Source organism: Onychomys torridus, chromosome 8, assembly GCF_903995425.1.
Source record: "Onychomys torridus chromosome 8, mOncTor1.1, whole genome shotgun sequence".
NCBI classification, from domain to species: domain Eukaryota; kingdom Metazoa; phylum Chordata; class Mammalia; order Rodentia; family Cricetidae; genus Onychomys; species Onychomys torridus.
The window spans coordinates 95,958,607-95,975,600 of NC_050450.1; the positions used below are offsets into that span (position 1 = coordinate 95,958,607).

Consider the following 16,994-nt stretch of genomic DNA (forward strand, 5'->3'; position numbering starts at 1 on the left):
GCAAAGGCAGCAAGTGGCTCATTTCACGGTATCTGATGCAGGAGTCAGAGGGAGGTGCCAGCTCTGGGCTTTTCCACAGCAAGAGGCTCCTCAGCTGCCACAGACACCTTGGCCTTGACCTTCAAACACACTAAGTAGGAAACACTGGGTATGGGGCACTCTCTTTTGATGATTTTTGTGATTCAAAACTTGACCACTGAAAACTAAGTAAGTCACTACCACCAGTTAAATTCTTAGCATTTCCCTGAAAGAATAGAGTTGGCCAAGGACCCAGAAGATTCAAAACGGTTCTATCTATAACAGCCTCCAGCCAAGACAGAAACACTCATGAGTGGAATGCAGGGGAAGATTGTCCAGTGTCCACACAGCAAAAATCCACGCTGTGGCAATGGAAGAGGGAAATACGGCAGCACAGCAACTGGCCACATTTACTACAGCTACGCTGCGCTAAAGAGCCAAGTCTGGGGCACCCGCTAAAGAAGCCCCTCCATGCAAAGCCCAAGACAGGCAAGACTGTGTAGTTAATACTAATTGGCTTGGGGTGGTGGGTCATGGCAACTGTAAGGGGAAAGAGGAAGGGACAATTAGGGTTCTGTCCCTCTTGACCAGGGTACAGTTATGAGCATGCATCCATGTTGTAAAAATGTATTGATCTGTCCATGGATGCTCTATACCCATTTTTAATATGTCTATCTTAAGTGAGAGAAAGAACAAACTATGTCTCAGATGTGGGAATTAGTTAGGAGAATTAATTAGGAGGCCAGATGTGAGAATTAGCACTCCCCAAGGGCCTGCAATGGTATATGTATGCACATGAACATGTGTGGAAGACAGAGGGTGTATGAGTGTGTGCATGTGTGTAGAGGCCGACCTCAGGTGTCGTTCTGCCATGGAACATGTGGATTGGACTTAGGCTGGCTGGTCAGTGAGCCTCAGGGGTCCACCTGCCTTTGCTTCAACAGTGTGCATCACATGCCTGGCTGTTTTACGTGGGTGCTGAGGACTGGACTCAGGCCTTTGTGCTTAGGGGCAAGCACTTTACTGAGTGAGCTGTGTCCTACCCCCTTGTGATGTTAAGAAATGGACTGGGAACTCCTGGAATCCAAGTCTGTTCTGTCCCCCTGTGGCCGCATGTCACCGCATTTTGCAGCAGTGTGCATTTGTGATAATTCTAGTGTCTCTCTTAGAAGGCTGGAAAAGGAAACCAGTCATGGTGGTGCATACCCGTAATCTCAGCACTTGGGAGGTTCAGGCAAGAGGACTCAAGTTCAAGGCCATCCTGGTCTACATAGGGAGTTTAGGTTTGGTTGAGCTAAATAGCAAGACCCTGTCTCAAAAACAGCATTGGGTATGGGAAGGGCATTTCCTCTGCTAGCCATCTTTGTGGGCTGCTAGAGAGGAAGCCGGGTATACTCACTCCTTTGCAGATGGAGACAGCCTCCTTGGACAAGGATTTGGGGTAGGACACGTTGTGCTCCATTATAGACTGAAACAGCTCATCCTCATCTTCGCCATCAAACGGAGGCTGCTCCAGACAAAGATGGGAAAGAGAGGGGTAATGCATTCGCCATGGTGCTTGAAGACCCGTGAGAAGAAATGCCTTTCCCCACACACCGCAGGCAGCAAGGTTAGCTCGGCGAACGCGGAGCTGATTTGATTATCTTTAATTAGGTTGCTGGTTCTGTGTTTCCCATTTTTTAACTGTCCCTTTCATTATCTTGCCCTGAGCAACCCCAAATAATCATGTTTTGGAGTAATGCGTTTAGTGATTTGCAAATAAATTATAATTAATCCATTAATCTTGTAATTATGTGCTAAAAATCTAATTATGAACAAGTCAGGTTACAGATGGTTCCTGTTTAGAGGGTATATGTGAGGGGCACAGAGGATGCTTTCTGCTTTGACTTGGAGTGGAGGGAACTTCAAAATGGGCAGAACCAGGGCCCTTCTGGCCTGACAGGACAGGTAGCCTCTTGGTGGCAGTGACAGGAGCTAGCTTCTGGATATGTCCTTTGTCCTTTGTAGTATGCTAACCATCACCATCCTGAGATGTGGAGGTCTTGTGGTATACTGTGGAACATCAGGGCTTTGAGGTCACTTTGGGCCAGAATTCTAGCTCTACTTCCCAGTTGGGTACCCACACTCAAATGACTGACCTGTTAAACACACCAGTTCCTATGATGGGGTTTCTGACTAGTCCAGAGCCCTGTTGGTGGTATCTAGAAAGATCTCAAGGAAGGGTACTTACAGTTGTTATTGAGGCAGAGGAACCTCTTGGGATGGGGATGGGGTGTAAGAGATCCCAAGAACTTGTCTGTGCCTAAGATGCTCTTCAAGCATGTTCTGCTTTACATCTTTAATCCCGAGGGCTCTATCGTCCTCACTCTAATGGGATGTACCCAGAAGGATTAGACTTCAGGGAGATTCCTCAACGTCTTCTTTGGCACAACTAACCTTGAACTTAACACAAAGATGACAGGGGCTTGAAGGGGAACTGGGCACGGGGCCAGGGCAGGAGAGCCACAAGCTCTGAGGGAAAGAAACCAAGTCTATAAAGAGCCCTCCCTTAGGGCTGGGCATGGGGGAATGGAGGTTCGGGTGGCTGGCGCCACTTTATTTTCTTTCTTTTGCTCTCTAAATATAAATAAAGGGCCTCTTTTCCGGTTGCAAATGTGTGGCTTTGAAAAGCATGTGTGATTTGGCGGCTGTGTGCAGGTGGGTGAGGAGAACTAAAATGAGTCTGGCTGTGAATTAGTCAGGGCAGGATGGGCAGAGCCTGCATGATGTGGAGATGAAACACAACATTGGAGGGACCCACAAGGCAGTCAGTGGGAGAGTGCAGCTGCAGATGGCCTGTGCTGGCCAAGAGCTACAGTGGTGCCTGGCCTGCTGTCCAAGACACCATCTTCTTGGCCCTATAACAGGCATCCTCTCAATACCTCTTACTGGACACCCACACAGCATCTCCCTGGTGAGGGACTGAAGAGCATCTGAGCTTTGGCCAAGGAGGTTTTCATAATTAAGATGAACATGCTAAGTTATGAACTTGGCTGTAGGCTGCATCCTGCCATGAGCACAGTGAAGTTGGAATCTGAGGTGGGCATGGCATAGGTTCTGTTCCCAACTCATCAGGTGGTCTCTTCCCAACAAAGCCTTTAAGTTTTGAGTCCAGATAGGCTACATTATTTGTAGGTTTTTGACTCCTTATTGGAAACTGTTATGGGGCTAGGGAGATGGCCCAGGTGATAAAGTATATGCCATGCAAACATGAAGACTTGAATTTGGACCCCAGAACACATATTTAAAGAAGCAGAACATGGTGGTACATGCCTGTAATTTCAGAACTGTGAGGTAGAGACAGGAGAATCCCTGGATAGGCTTGCTAGCCTAATCAGTGAGCTCCAGGTTCCATGGGAGACCTGATCTCAAAAGATAAAGTGGAAAGCAACCAAGAAAGACACCTGAGGTAACCTCTGGCCTCCATACATACACACATGCATATGCAAAACTCACATACACATTCACATAGGCAGGTACATATATGTATGCACATATGCATACATAAAATGCACACATCACAATATAGACTTCAAGATAATGCCAGGAGAACACATGTCTGTCTCTCTGTATGAATGTGAATAAATATATAAATTCAAGCTACTGAGTGCACTTAGTGTTGCTGTGTGAGTATTTTTTTGGGTCTGACCATTTGGGATTAGATAACCATATAGGGTGCTCATCTCTAGGGAAGACAAATTCCCCCTCTCTCAGCAGTTGCTAATCACCCATAACTTCATCTCGGGTGGTGTCCTATGTGACTTCCCAATGGCATGTCACCTGGTATTGTCATTGTTCAGTTCTTAAGTAGCCATATTGTAGATATTTCATGGGTACAGTTCCCCTGTTATACCTACATACAAATATCCTTTTATTTTTTCATGGATTCTCAGCGTTTCTCATATTATTTTCAAATAAGACACTTAATCTGAATTCTCTGTTTTTCTGACTGCTGCAAACACATTTTTTTTTTTTTTTTTTTGGTAGCCAGCAGTGTTCCCATGCAGAGCCAGAGAGCCACCAACTTCTTCAGATGGATTCATGGGTCCTCGGGTGCATTCAGAATTGCTTCCAACACTGCATTCTAATAACTAGAATAGTAGAATACTAGTCGAAAGATCTCTGTGCATGCCAGCTCCTTTCTCCTCTGAATTACTTCTGAGAAACAACATCCCAGGTGTGGGATTATATGGCAAAGGATGTGAGCATGTTTGTGTTCTTGCTAGGACTCTTTAGCTCACCCCGGGGCCTCTTTATAGATAATTACCTGCTCTCAGGCCTTGGTGCTGAAGGCAGGTCAGAGCAGACAGGTTATAATTACATCCATCTTCCTTTCTAATAACACCAGCTACTACAATATGGGCAAATCTGCTGCGGGTACTCGGTACATGACCATTTCAGATTGCTTCTCTTCCCCACTGCCCCCATTCCTACGGCTATTTTTAAATGTCTACAAATCTGGACGCAGTGTTCTGAGCTCAGCTCCCCATTAACAAGTCTCGGGTTTGTGTAAAGAAAAATTTCTGAACGTGTTGTACCCCACATCCTACTCTGAGTGCTCTGAGCTTTAATCAGACAAATGAGGTGATGGTTCCCACATGAATCACTTCCTAACAGGCAGTGGGTAAGGGCCCCTCCATGTTGATTTGCAGATTGCTGAGGACCTGGGGATAGGGACGGACACACACACACACACACACACACACACACACACACACACTCATTTGGGCTGAAGGTCCAATTACTGAGATGAAGCACCCAGTGCTAATAAACTATTCTAGAAAGAAAAGAACACTGACAGGAGAGAGCCAGTCCCCTTATGACAATTCCTGTGAACACTTGGAGTCGAAATGTGCTCATCAGAGGGCCACATGAGCACTATTAATGCCCTCCCACAAGCAATTATGTTTGTCAAGCTGTCCAGAAACTGGATACACACTCAGGCTATTCAGACTTAATGGGCCCACTTGGCTGCTGACAACTGATAAGCCAAAGGCACATACAACTGCAACCAGACACCTTGTCCTGCTCATCTTTAGCCTTCTACAGTTCAGGAAGACAAATTTAGTGCCTAACCCTTCAGACAAGCTCATAATCGATCTTCCTTCTCAGTGCCTATATCTATCTACTCTTGTTGCTGAGTCTCTACCCCTGTGGGTTCAAGTGACACCCATGGCTGAGTCACAGACACACCAGAAATTCACTTTACTTTGCTAGGCTCTGATTGGAACGCTGTTTGCTATTTGTAGGCAGCCAGGTGAAGAAGCCTGGAACGAAGGTTGTGGCCTGTACCCAGCATGGCACCAGCATGTTGAAAACCTTGCAGGTGTCATTTTTGAGGATGATTACCCTTTTCAATCCAAAATTGAGACTTTGAGAGACGCATGCAAGGCAGGCTAAGTGGTGCTGAGAAGCATGGGGCAGGCCAGAAGGTGAACAGAGGCTCCAGGTATGGGGATGAGGTGTTCCTTGGAAGGCCTGGATACCCTTTCAGGGTCTGCGTACAAGACTTGTGATGGTTCATCCCATCAACTTGATGAGATTCAGAATCACTATGGAAACAAATGCTTGGGCGTTTGTGCTGAGTGTCTAGACTTGGTTAACTGGTGTGGGAAGACCTTCCCCAAATGTCAGTGTCAACAGCCCATGGGCTGAGGTCCAGGACTGAACAGAAATGAGAAAGCCAGCTAAGCAGCCGTCACCTCTCTCTGCTTTCTGACTGGCTGCAATGTGACCAGCAGCCTCCAGCGTCTGCCATGATGAACTCTGAGTACCTGTGCGCTGAGAGCCGAAACAAACAGTACCTTCCTGATTTGGCAAGTCTTTTGTCATCACCACGGAGCCCAAGGAGACTTAGTGCCTGGGCTCCTCACTAGAGAATGCAGCCTAGCAAGTCCTGGAGAAGAAGGCAGGCACGTCTGTAGGGAGGGGGAAAGAGGGAGGAAAGATGGAAGGAAGAAGAGGAGACAGAGGACGTCACTGCAGGCTGTTCTGAAACTCCAGTCTTCTGTCAGCCAATAAGGAGTCAAGGCTCTTGGAAAATGGGGTGAGTGCCTTTAGAAACTCAGCCTGTGTCTCTGCCTGGATGATTTTACTGGCTGGCACATGTAAATGTGACTTGTGATGAAGGCAGGGTATGTCTCTGGACTTGAGCGCTCAACACTCATGATCAGAGAGGGGCCTAGACTTCACTTTGCCTACCTGATCAGCAAGGCTCCCAGGTGCTGGGAATTCACAACCAAATTTTGTTGTCAAAATGTTCAAGAGGGGAAACTGACTTCAAGCACAGGAACCATGCTTCTCTATCTGTGTGCCACAGAACAGTGAGGCGGCATAACCTGCCTTTCTGTGTTTATGCACGGAGGCATTCCACCCAAAAGGAAGGCTCAGATTCGAGAGGGGAGGGGACCTGAATAAGCAAACACTCTTTCTATGTCACTCAAATCTTAACAGACTGGGGAATACTGACCAAATGCAGGCAGGTGTTTGCATTTTTCCATAGTTAAAATTTTTTTAGGTGTCTCCTAGATATGAGATAATGACAGAGACATAAAGGACAGGCTTCCTGTCCTGGAGGAAAAGTCTTGAGATGACAGTTGTGTTCATATGGCCAGAAGATCCCCCCCCCCCTCTACCATGTCCCAGTCTCACTGGTTGTTTCCCTTTGGTTCTTACACAAGGCGACATGCTCTTTCCTCTTGGTGTATCACTAACATATTTTCCTTATCTAACTAGTCTATTGTCTCTCTCCTTCTCTAAGCTGTGAGCTGCATGAAGGTAAGGATTTCTGTCTATTCCGTCCTCACTGTACATAGGAAGCATTCAGTGTGCAAATAAATTATGGTTGATTAATGGACCACCTCAGAACGGTGGGCATTTTCTCCCCAGAAATATATGTCTCTGCATTCAGCATGGGCATTTCTGTCCATTCTTGATTATTAAGATTCTTGGCTGTAAGGTCAAGGTCCCCAGGCCTAGCTCAGAGTTCTAGGAATTAAAACAAAAGCCAACAGCGGAATTGTTGTGGCCATCCGAAGGAGCCCCCCCATAGGCTCCTATGTTTGAATATTTGGTTCCCAGCTGGCAGAACTGTTTGGGAAGGATTGGGAGCTGTGGCCCTGAAGGAGCAGGTGTGACACCAGGGGTGGGCTTTTCAATTCTCAGCTAGCTCTCTTTGCCTCTTACTTGTAGGGAATGGTATCAGCTCTCAGCTATGGCTCCAGCATCATGCCTGCCTGTGGGCCGCCATGCTCCCCCCATCATGATGGTCACGAACTCTAAGCCCCAAATTAAACTCTTTCATAAGTTGCCTTGGTCATGATGTCTTATCACAGCAATAGATACGGCAGGAATAAAGTCAGAGATCCTCAAGGCTTCACCAAACCCCTGTTTCCAGCCAAGCTCTCAGAGAGCACTGCATCCCACCCACTCCGTGGTCAGGGAGAGTCAAATGGCCTGTGCCACACAGGCAGGGGTGACTGATGTCACTTAGGCCTCCTTCTGAAGTGTTCCCTGCATCTGTTCCTCCACTCTCTCTTCATCACTGGCTGAAATGAGGTGAGTCAGTGGAGGGGAGGAAGGACGGGAGAAAGCTGTCCTCAGACTCACCTTCCTGGTCTGCCACCTCTGCTGTGTGCAGAGGACCATATGGAGAGTGGGAGGCAGCCACAGAGACCTGGGCGCTGTTTTTTAAAGCAGTCAGGATGGATCACAGTGGCTGAGTTGTTGAAGCCATTGCATGAAGAAGTGCCATGCGAGGCAACACACTCGATTCTCGGGTAAAAGTCACATCTAAAGTGAAATCTAACTTGCCTTTTCAAAACAGGAAGTTTAGCCTTGCTGGACTTGGGTGAAAAGGATACTGTACTGCCAACAGTGAGATAGGAGGGGACAGGAAGGGGCTACCAACGGGTTTCATTGGCTTCTTCCTCTAATAATAAGTCATAATCAATGGCTGGGATGATTTTTGTTGATCAACTTATAGGGAACTACAAGCCAATGCCAGTTCTGAGATCCTGAAAAACTCACAGTGGCTGCTGTGTCCACACTTTGACATGTCCACATTCGAGCATGGTGTCTACTGTGTCCACACTCCAGCATGGTGCCTACTGTGTCCACACTCCAGCATGGTGCCTACTGTGTCTACACTCCAGCATGGTGCCTACCTTGTCCACACTCCAGCATGGTGCCTACCTTGTCCACTCTCAAGCATGGTGCCTACTGTGTCCACACTCGAGTATGGTGCCTACTGTGTCCACACTCCAGCATGGTGCCTACCTTGTCCACACTGCAGCACGGTGCCTACCTTGTCCACTCTCGAGCATGGAGTCTACCTTGTCCACACTCCAGCATGGTGCCTACTGTGTCCACACTCCAGCATGGTGCCTACCTTGTCCACACTCCAGCATGGTGCCTACTGTGTCCACACTCCAGCATGGTGCCTACCTTGTCCTCACTCCAGCATGGTGCCTACCTTGTCCACATTTTAGGCTGCTACTTTACATTTGGAGTTTCTATGATCAGGAGCATATCATCTGCTCTTGGGAGTTTTTCTCCCTCTCTCCCTATGTCAGGGATTTGGAGCCACATTTGCTACACTGTCCTGCCATCACTGCCTCTGTCGAGTGGAAGCCCCACGCAAGAGCAACAAACAAATGCAAACATGTAGTGAAACATTACCTGCCCGGCGAGCATCTCATACAGCAGCACACCGTACGCCCACCAGTCCACAGATTTTCCATACGGCTGGTAAGCAATTATCTGTGTGAAAACGAACACATCAGTTATGTGTTGCAGTAAATCAAAGAGCTCCTTTCAGGAGAGGTTAAGTCAAACAGGCAGACATGTAAATACAGCTTTTGCAAATGAGGTGGTGGTAAATTCTGCTTTGATTTCGACACAGAGGGACAAGGAAAAGGGCCCTTCAAAGGGGGTACAATGAGAACTGCCATTCCAAGATACACCACCCAAATCTTGTTTTGGGATTCCTCTTGTGGATTCACTTGGAGATGTTACTGACTGTCTGAAGGTAGATCTACTTAGCCTCATGGTGAAAAATATTTAGACAGTGAGTTGGACTTAATGGTTAAAAAACGTAAGAGGGAGCTGGAGAAATGGCTCAGGGATTATGAGCAGTTATTGCTCTTGCAGAGGACCCAGGTTTGACTCCCAAAACCCACATCAGGTAGTTAGAATTGTCTGAAACTACAGTTCCAAGGGATCTGATGCCCTCTTCTGGCTTCTGCAGGTACCTGCATGAACATGGCACACGTACATACACTCAGGGGCACACACACATAAGATAAATAAATCCTAAAAAAATAACATCAAGAGAAGTCACATACTTTTGAATGACTACATGATGGTTAGTTTACAGATAGCACAGTGACGATCAGTAAGTTAATTTCTACCGATTTATCCCTGGTGGCTGTTATTCTCAATAAGAATTAACTGATAAGAAAATTTACAAATAGGATCATGCCAATCTGCTAGCCTATAGTTAGTTACTTTATTCAACAGTAGAGCACAGGGACCTGGAGAGATGGCTCAGTGGTTAAGAACACTTGATCCTCTTGCAGAGGATCCAGGCTCGATTTCCAGCACCCACAGGGTACCACACAAATGCCTGCAATTCCAGTTCCAAGGTATCTGACTTCCTTTTCTGTTCTCCATGGGCACCAGGCAAGTGAGTGGTACACAGACATACATGTAGGCAAAACATTCATAATACAACATTTTTTTTAAAAAAAAATAGTAGGCCATGAACATCTCTGCAAAAACTTTTGATTATTTCTGCAGGACAAATTCCTATGAGTTGAACTGTTGGGTCAAAACAGTTGTTTTTGCTTCAGAAGTAGAGCTTTGGACATACTGCCAGATTGCTTGCAGAGCACCACAATGCATCCCGATGGGCAGCAAAAGAGTTGAGTCCGTGTCCTTGAATTCTCACCAAAAGCACTCACTGTCATTGTTTCCCAGAGTGCCAATTTGATGACTGAAAGTGATATTTCAATAGTCTTTTTATTCCCATTTTATTCACATGGGAATTAGACACCTGTGCTTCTCTTTTTGTAAGCTGCCTGATTATCCTGATTGACAGGCCCATCCATTCATTCTTTTGGAGACCATGGGAAGTGCTAGGGATACACTGTAAAAGGACAAGATTCCTACCCTCACACAGACTACAGGGACATTATTATATTGATTAATGAAAGTTCTTTATATCTTAAGGATATGCATCCTCTGCTTTAATTTTTATTAGTGCTCGTCACAATTCATCAATGTCTTATGTTTTGTTTAGTATACCCTTTGATGGTTAAAGACTTAAACTTTTAAACAGAACAACTGGGTAACAGATGGAAAAAAGAAGTGATATTTGACTTCCTGGTTGAGGCATTTACAGGCTCATTTGTCTCCTGGCACACTGTGATTCTGGATACTCATGGTCTGGATGTCTTAATGCAAGACAGAGGAGGGCTGTCTGATCTCTGCTGGCTAGCGGTGAGCAGACATTCACAGTGGCAAGAGACTGAGACATCAGTGACTAGACTCAGTTAGCCCACTACTAACAAATTGCTACCTCATCTTTTCTTCATCTTTTCTGTCTGGACCAAACAGAGAGCAATACAGACCCTCTTCGGAGAGTGAAAGTCCACTTGCTGAACTACTATGTGGGGAACACTTTATGTACATCTTCTCATGCCGCATGATGGAGAGACACAACTATTCTCATTTTATAGATGGAAAAACTGAGGCTCAGGAAGTTAACAGACTTGCCAAACCCACTTAATTATTAAGTGGTTTTTGAATGCTGGTTCCTATTTTTAAAAGAGAATTTTTTGTCTTTCAAATATACCTATGCTGGACTTGATAAAATATTATCAAAGGGTACTGAAGATCAGTCTAAAGGGGAATAATTTCAAATTGTTTAAAGTATAGTAGTATAATGGTGTTTTAAAAGTAGTTGTATAAACTGTGCTCCTCAGCATACAAAGCCAGTTTCTATAATCTGTGTTACTCACTGTCCCATGGAGCTGATGTTTAACCCAGAAAGTAGCTAGATAAATGAGGAATTTAGACTTTATTTCATTTCAGGGTCTTGCTACACTGCAGCCCAGGCTGGCCTCCAATTCATAGCCTCTTAACTGCTGGGATATTAGCATGTGTCACCATGCATGGCAACCATTTAGTTCATATTCTATATGCCATGAATACCCAAGTAGGTCTGTCAGCCAGACTCCCATGTTCACATGGTGCTAAGTCATGTTTACATGGTCTAAGTCATGTCTGATTCTAGAAAGCTGCTGGAGGGTGTGGGAATTCAGTTTCTCTTTACACTGAGCTACAGCTCCTAAAGGTCACAGCTACTTACAGTTCTTGTTTTTCCCTTCTCCCCACCACTCAGCCCAGCTCACTCTATTTCTGAAACATTACACTCCCATGACCCCTGCTGATAACACCCTCTCCCTTCTCCAAGGTCTACAAAAGCAGAATGTCAAGTGCTGATGGCTTCTCTTTCGTCCACTGCACTGTTGGCCCAGCTGAGTCGCCTGGTCAGCCACCAGACCAGGGTCACAGTCACTCTGGGCACAGCCGTGCTGTCTGTTGTAATATGAAGGTGACATTTGGAAGGCAGCCCAAGCCCTCCTTCTCCGAGAAGTTCATCAGTGCCATCCTCGGCTTGCACACCAGATGATCTCAGTTCCAGGGTGCAGTGTGCAACCTCAGCATCAGAACTTCCTTCCCACAATAAAGCATACTTGCCCTCAAGGATCTACTGCTATGAATAAACATCTCTAATGAACCAAAAACCCCAGGCGGAAAGGGAAGCAGTAACTAGGGAGCCCTTCTTGAGGACCGGTGGTCAGACCCACAGATCTGGGATGCTGTCTAGAGCCATGCTGTCCAGTGGCCATTAGCCATGTGTTTACTAAGCATACAAGATATGGCCAGTCTGAACTGAGATGTCTCTAATAGTTATAAGCTTTTGATAATTTCATTTAAAAAAAGGAAAATAGCTCCTTTGCAATTTTTTAACTTTGGGCATACTGGGTTAAATAAGATATAACAAAATCAATCTCATCTGTTTCTTTTGTGACCATTAAAAACATGCCTGCTAAGTGCAGCTGTGATTGGCTCTTCATTTTCTTTTCTTTCTTTCTTTTTTTTTTTTTAAGATTTATTTAAAAGCCATCTCTCCAGCCCGGCTTTCCATTTTCACTGGACGGTGATGGTTCTGGGCCCACAGAGTCTACCAATTTCTACAGTTCACTTAGGTTCTCTGGCTCACATTGGCCTTGGGATTCCAGCTCTGAGCTGAAGACTAGGTTCAGAGAGCACAGAACAGCTATGAGAGTCTCTTAGGTCTGTCACCAATGGGGACAGATGCAGGTGCCTCTGGCATTTGTGGACCAAGGGAGGCTTACAGCCAAGCTTGGGCTGCCTGATATGCCAAGGCCCAGGGCCAGGGGCTGCCATGGCAATTTGGCTTCCCATTATGGGGCAGCTCACAAAAGGAGGCCAGCTTGGCAAGAGGGTCTAGAGCTGGCAGGTTTCCCTGCAGCACATGGGAGGGTGAACTTTGGCTTTGAAGACAGACCCCGACCAGGGCCACTGTCACTCCTTTTATAGCTATTTGTCTCTATGATCACTGTGATTATATGTATAGGAGCCAATTGCTTGGGGGACTGTCAGGATGTTACAAATGGCTGCCTGTCTTGTAAAAGTGAGGTTTGAATAGGCTTTCTTCCAGAACGGGCACAGGACCAGGGCATGAAAGGATCAGGGGGTGGCTTCTCATTTCCCATGGGCCCAGTGAGGGCTACTGGAAGACCATTGGTTGAGGGCCACCCAGCCTTCTCCCTTCTGCCAAGGCTACTGGCTTAAGGGCATCCCGGAGCAGTGGCCACTTTTAGACGATGTCTGACTTCCGACAGGTCAGAGATGGGAGAGCTTGGGGACACTGTGGGACAAGACTGGAAGTAACAAGGGCATGGCCAACATCACCACCACAGGCTAGGGTCTTCATCTGCTAAGTCATCTAGACCTTCTGAGGTCTATTTTAAAGAGGAACTGAGGCAGACAGATATGTGCAGCTTGCTCAGGATTATACAGCTAGTCAGTGGCAAGGTTGGACACAATCCTCAGTTATCCAGGTGACTTCAATGGCTTCACTTTGACCATTTGAATATATTGCTTATTCTGGCCTAGGGCGGTTTCCTAGACATCTCTTGGGAAAGCCAGCTTGGTAGAGGTGGTTCATGTTAAGCTGCGCTAAGCAGCTGGGAAAGCACTCTGCCCGCCATGCTTCTGGCACTCTGCCTATGGACCCTGTAATTCCACAGAGTATGAAGACAGTTGGTCCTGCTGGTTCATAGGCTTGAACTGGATCCCTATCTTACTTTTGTATAATGTCTACTGACTGCCCAAGGTACATTCTTAAATAAGTGAAAGGTCTGAACACACACACACACACACACACACACACACACACACACACACAAACACACACACACAGGCTCTTTCCAAGCTGCCTTGGAAAGAAAAATAATGGTCTGCAGGCATAAAATGTGTGCATGTCTTTTTATTCTCAAGGAAACAAAAGACAATTCTCCTTTTTTTCGAAAAGTAAAAATATTTTATTTTGGTGGAAGAATTATGGTTGTTTTGAAAACCACCATAAATTCCAAAGGAGGGAACGCAGGACCCATGAGGGAAGTTTTGTGCAGACCATCAGAAACACTGGCTACCTGTTCAAGCAGAAGCACCGGGAAGAAAGCAGGCAGGCCTGCCAGAGTCTCCTGGATGTTCTGTTTGGACCCTGAGTGCAGTTCCTTCTTTACTCACTCACTGTACTTTAGGGCCAGGCAGCTCCTGGAACCTTCGCTATGTTACACTGAAATTGTTTTCAGCCTCACTCAAGCCTGGATTCCCCCTCACAGGGACCATACCCACCACAGAGGACTGACCTCTGAGCCAGCATCAAGGCCTCACTCAACACTGGGTAGACACAATTCTTCCTTGGAGAATTGAGTAGATCATGGGCCCACCTGACTCCCGTGTATAAAGTTTCAAGCTTCAGGCTGGCCGGGATGCTAAGATTGGAAAGGGCTGGGAGATGATAGAGAGAGTGTCTTTAGGGTTCTGAAGACCAGGAAAGTGCTTGCCCAAGGTTTGCAGGCTTGTCCATCTGTAAGGTCAGGGATCATCCTTGGGACTCCTGATTGTTCCCTTCAGCTGCACCAGGTCTGAGACTAGAGGGCAATACATAGGAGACACTGTAACAGGGCAAGGGTGAGGCTTCCCACTGAAACTCTACTCCAATGACCCATCCAAGCTCAACACTCAATGGGAAACACATTGGGGTGAGAGGGCTCCAAGTCCAACTACTGGGGGCCAGCTCTGCCACATGGGGGCTAAGTGTCCTTGGGCAAGGTGTTTATAATTGCTGGCTTTCCCTAGCTGTGATCCTGGAATCCCAGCCTCAGCCTGGTGACTATGTGGTAGGGATAAGATGGCATTGTGCACACTCAAATGTGCTTATGTCAGGTAACTGTAATGCATGCCACCCACAGTGCATAGCATCAGAAATAAGAACTGGCCTCTAGGCATGTGGGTGAAAGGTATTCAGGGCAATAAAGTCAACCTGGTTCAAGGGAGGAGAGAGGAAACGCTCCCTCCCAGAACACTCTGAGCTGACGACTGCCACCTAGATAGTCAAATTCACATTAACCCTTTCAATTCGGTCCCTCAACACATGCTAGCTAACTATGTGTCAGACACTACTTACAGCATGGGACACAGAAGTGACCACAAAAGATATGTGGGGAGACACACACACACACACACACACACACACACACACACACACACACACGTCCTACCTTCAAGCAATTGCCTGAGTTCCTGTTACAGTGATACCTCCCACTCCCTCCTTCTCTGTCACCATTTATGGCTGACAGGTCACGACTTTGGGTGGGCATCCTGCTAGACATCAGGGAAAATGGCTCTAACTGGGGAGATGGATGTGAAATGAATACTTGGAAATGTACTATCTCTGATCACAGATATTAGAACATTATATGAGAAACACCTGTAATGTGTGGAATCTCCAGAAGAAGAAATATATTAAATGAGAACAAAAGATATAGATATGACCAGAAGTGGAAGACTAGGAAATACAGGGTCCAAATAATATATTTTCTATTAAGACAAAAATGATGCTTCTGCTTATGACTGAAGAGAACAGGAAGTGTCTGTGTCTATTGGGATGGTTATTATCTTCCAATCCAAAGGAAGGGACACATGCTATGACAACATGAAGACCCAAGTTTTACCCTTAGCCCCCTTGCCCACACAAAACCTGAGTATGGTCTTTTATGAGCTCATACCCATAGTGCTGTGGGAGGCATAGACAGGAGGATTGCTGGGAACTGCTGGTCACCAGCCTAGCTCCAGGTTCTGTGAGAGATCCTGCCAAGGACATAAACCCGAAAGTGCCATAGCAAGGCACCAAGGTCCTCCTTGGCCTCTGTGCACACGCTCATTTGAGTTGGTTACACTAGACAGAATAGAAGCAACTGACAAGCAACAGACATGGGTTTAGAGACTGCTTCTTCTGAGTTAGGACAAGCTCATTCGAGTCAAACTTGATGCTGAAAGCAGTACTTGGAGGAAGGAATATGATGACCACCTTTTTACAGATGCCATACTAAGTTCTTAAAGAGCAGGTTATATCAAGGATCTAGCAAATGGGAAGGAATACAACAGTCTGGAGCTGACCAGAAGTTTGTCTTCAGTGGTGGATGTTAAGATTGCACAGGGCGACACAGGGCAGAAACCAGTGAGTCTGGAATCAAATGCATTGCCATGATCTTGGTGGCTTCTCTGCAGAGGGCTCCTACATGGATCTGGGCAGCATCTGCCTTTTGGGATTCATCGCCCAGTATTCACCTGCAGGACCAGCACAGGGACTCCCCAGAGAACCACTCAAAATGTTAACTGCACTTCAGAACACAGTAACTATTTACTTAGTAAAGACTGGAAAGGAGAGTTAGGGATGAGGTTTGTGTCTGTAAGAGCTTTTTAGTTGGAACAAAGGTTTCCCAGAGCTATGAGATCTCATGTCCAGCAGTTCTTTGGAGCTGTGTTTGGGAAGAACAGGGAGGAATGTACACAGAGAAGGGGCTGCTGATTGGCCAGGTCCCTCTTGCTCTCTGTGCGCCTTGGGTAGGCCACCGCTCCTCTCCAAGTCTCTTTTTCCTATGTGAACCAGGGAAAGCACAGCCACCCTCAGAGCACTAATGGATGGGTGTAGGAATTAAATGAGGCACCAGGTGTGAGCAAGAGGACCACTGAGGAAATGAACAAATGTTGGTTATGGCTCTTGAGATACCCACTTCCTCCCCACCATTACTTAGGCAATTTCACAGAGGAAGAGGTAAAAGATAGCTCAGAAATCTCTGGCCCATTTCCACTGGATTTAAATAAACTTCTAAATGAAGAGCCAATTAGTGTAGGCCCCTGAGTACCCAGAGGGAACAACGGAGTGTCCTCTGGGCACTGGAAACGAGCTGTGCTTGTGAGAGCATCTCACAGGCTTCTGTGGGGGTGAGATGGGTGCTCAGGGTGTCAGCTGAGGTGGAAGCTGCCATTCTCCTCTTTCTCAGGACAACAGACGCTGCAGGGGAAGCTGCCCAGCCCTGGGTACAAAGCCCAGGCCTACCTTATTGGGGCCTTGGGAAAAATGAACCCAATCTCTGTATCATTTCCTTATGTGCAAAGCAGAATTGATGACTGGATCAAACAGCAAATGGCGTGCTTGCCCTGGTCTAGAATGTAGTAGGCATTCACCAAGGAGCAGTGAACCCACTGGGAGCGGGGTCCTTTCTGAAGGTCACTTGGAGGGAACGATGGGGAGGAAGAGGCACACTGTCTAG

General features: G+C 46.5%; 1 protein-coding gene across 1 annotated transcript in view; it reads right to left on the reverse strand.

Annotated features, from left to right (window-relative positions):
• The window catches only part of Prkca (protein kinase C alpha), a 399,183-nt gene that overhangs the window by 19,821 nt on the left and 362,368 nt on the right, over positions 1-16,994 (reverse strand). The window contains exons 14-15 of the mRNA XM_036194969.1: positions 8,737-8,817; positions 1,418-1,525 (exon numbers count right to left, since the gene is read on the reverse strand). Of these exons, the coding sequence (XP_036050862.1) occupies positions 1,418-1,525; positions 8,737-8,817 (189 nt within the window). The remainder of the gene's footprint in view (positions 1-1,417; positions 1,526-8,736; positions 8,818-16,994) is intronic.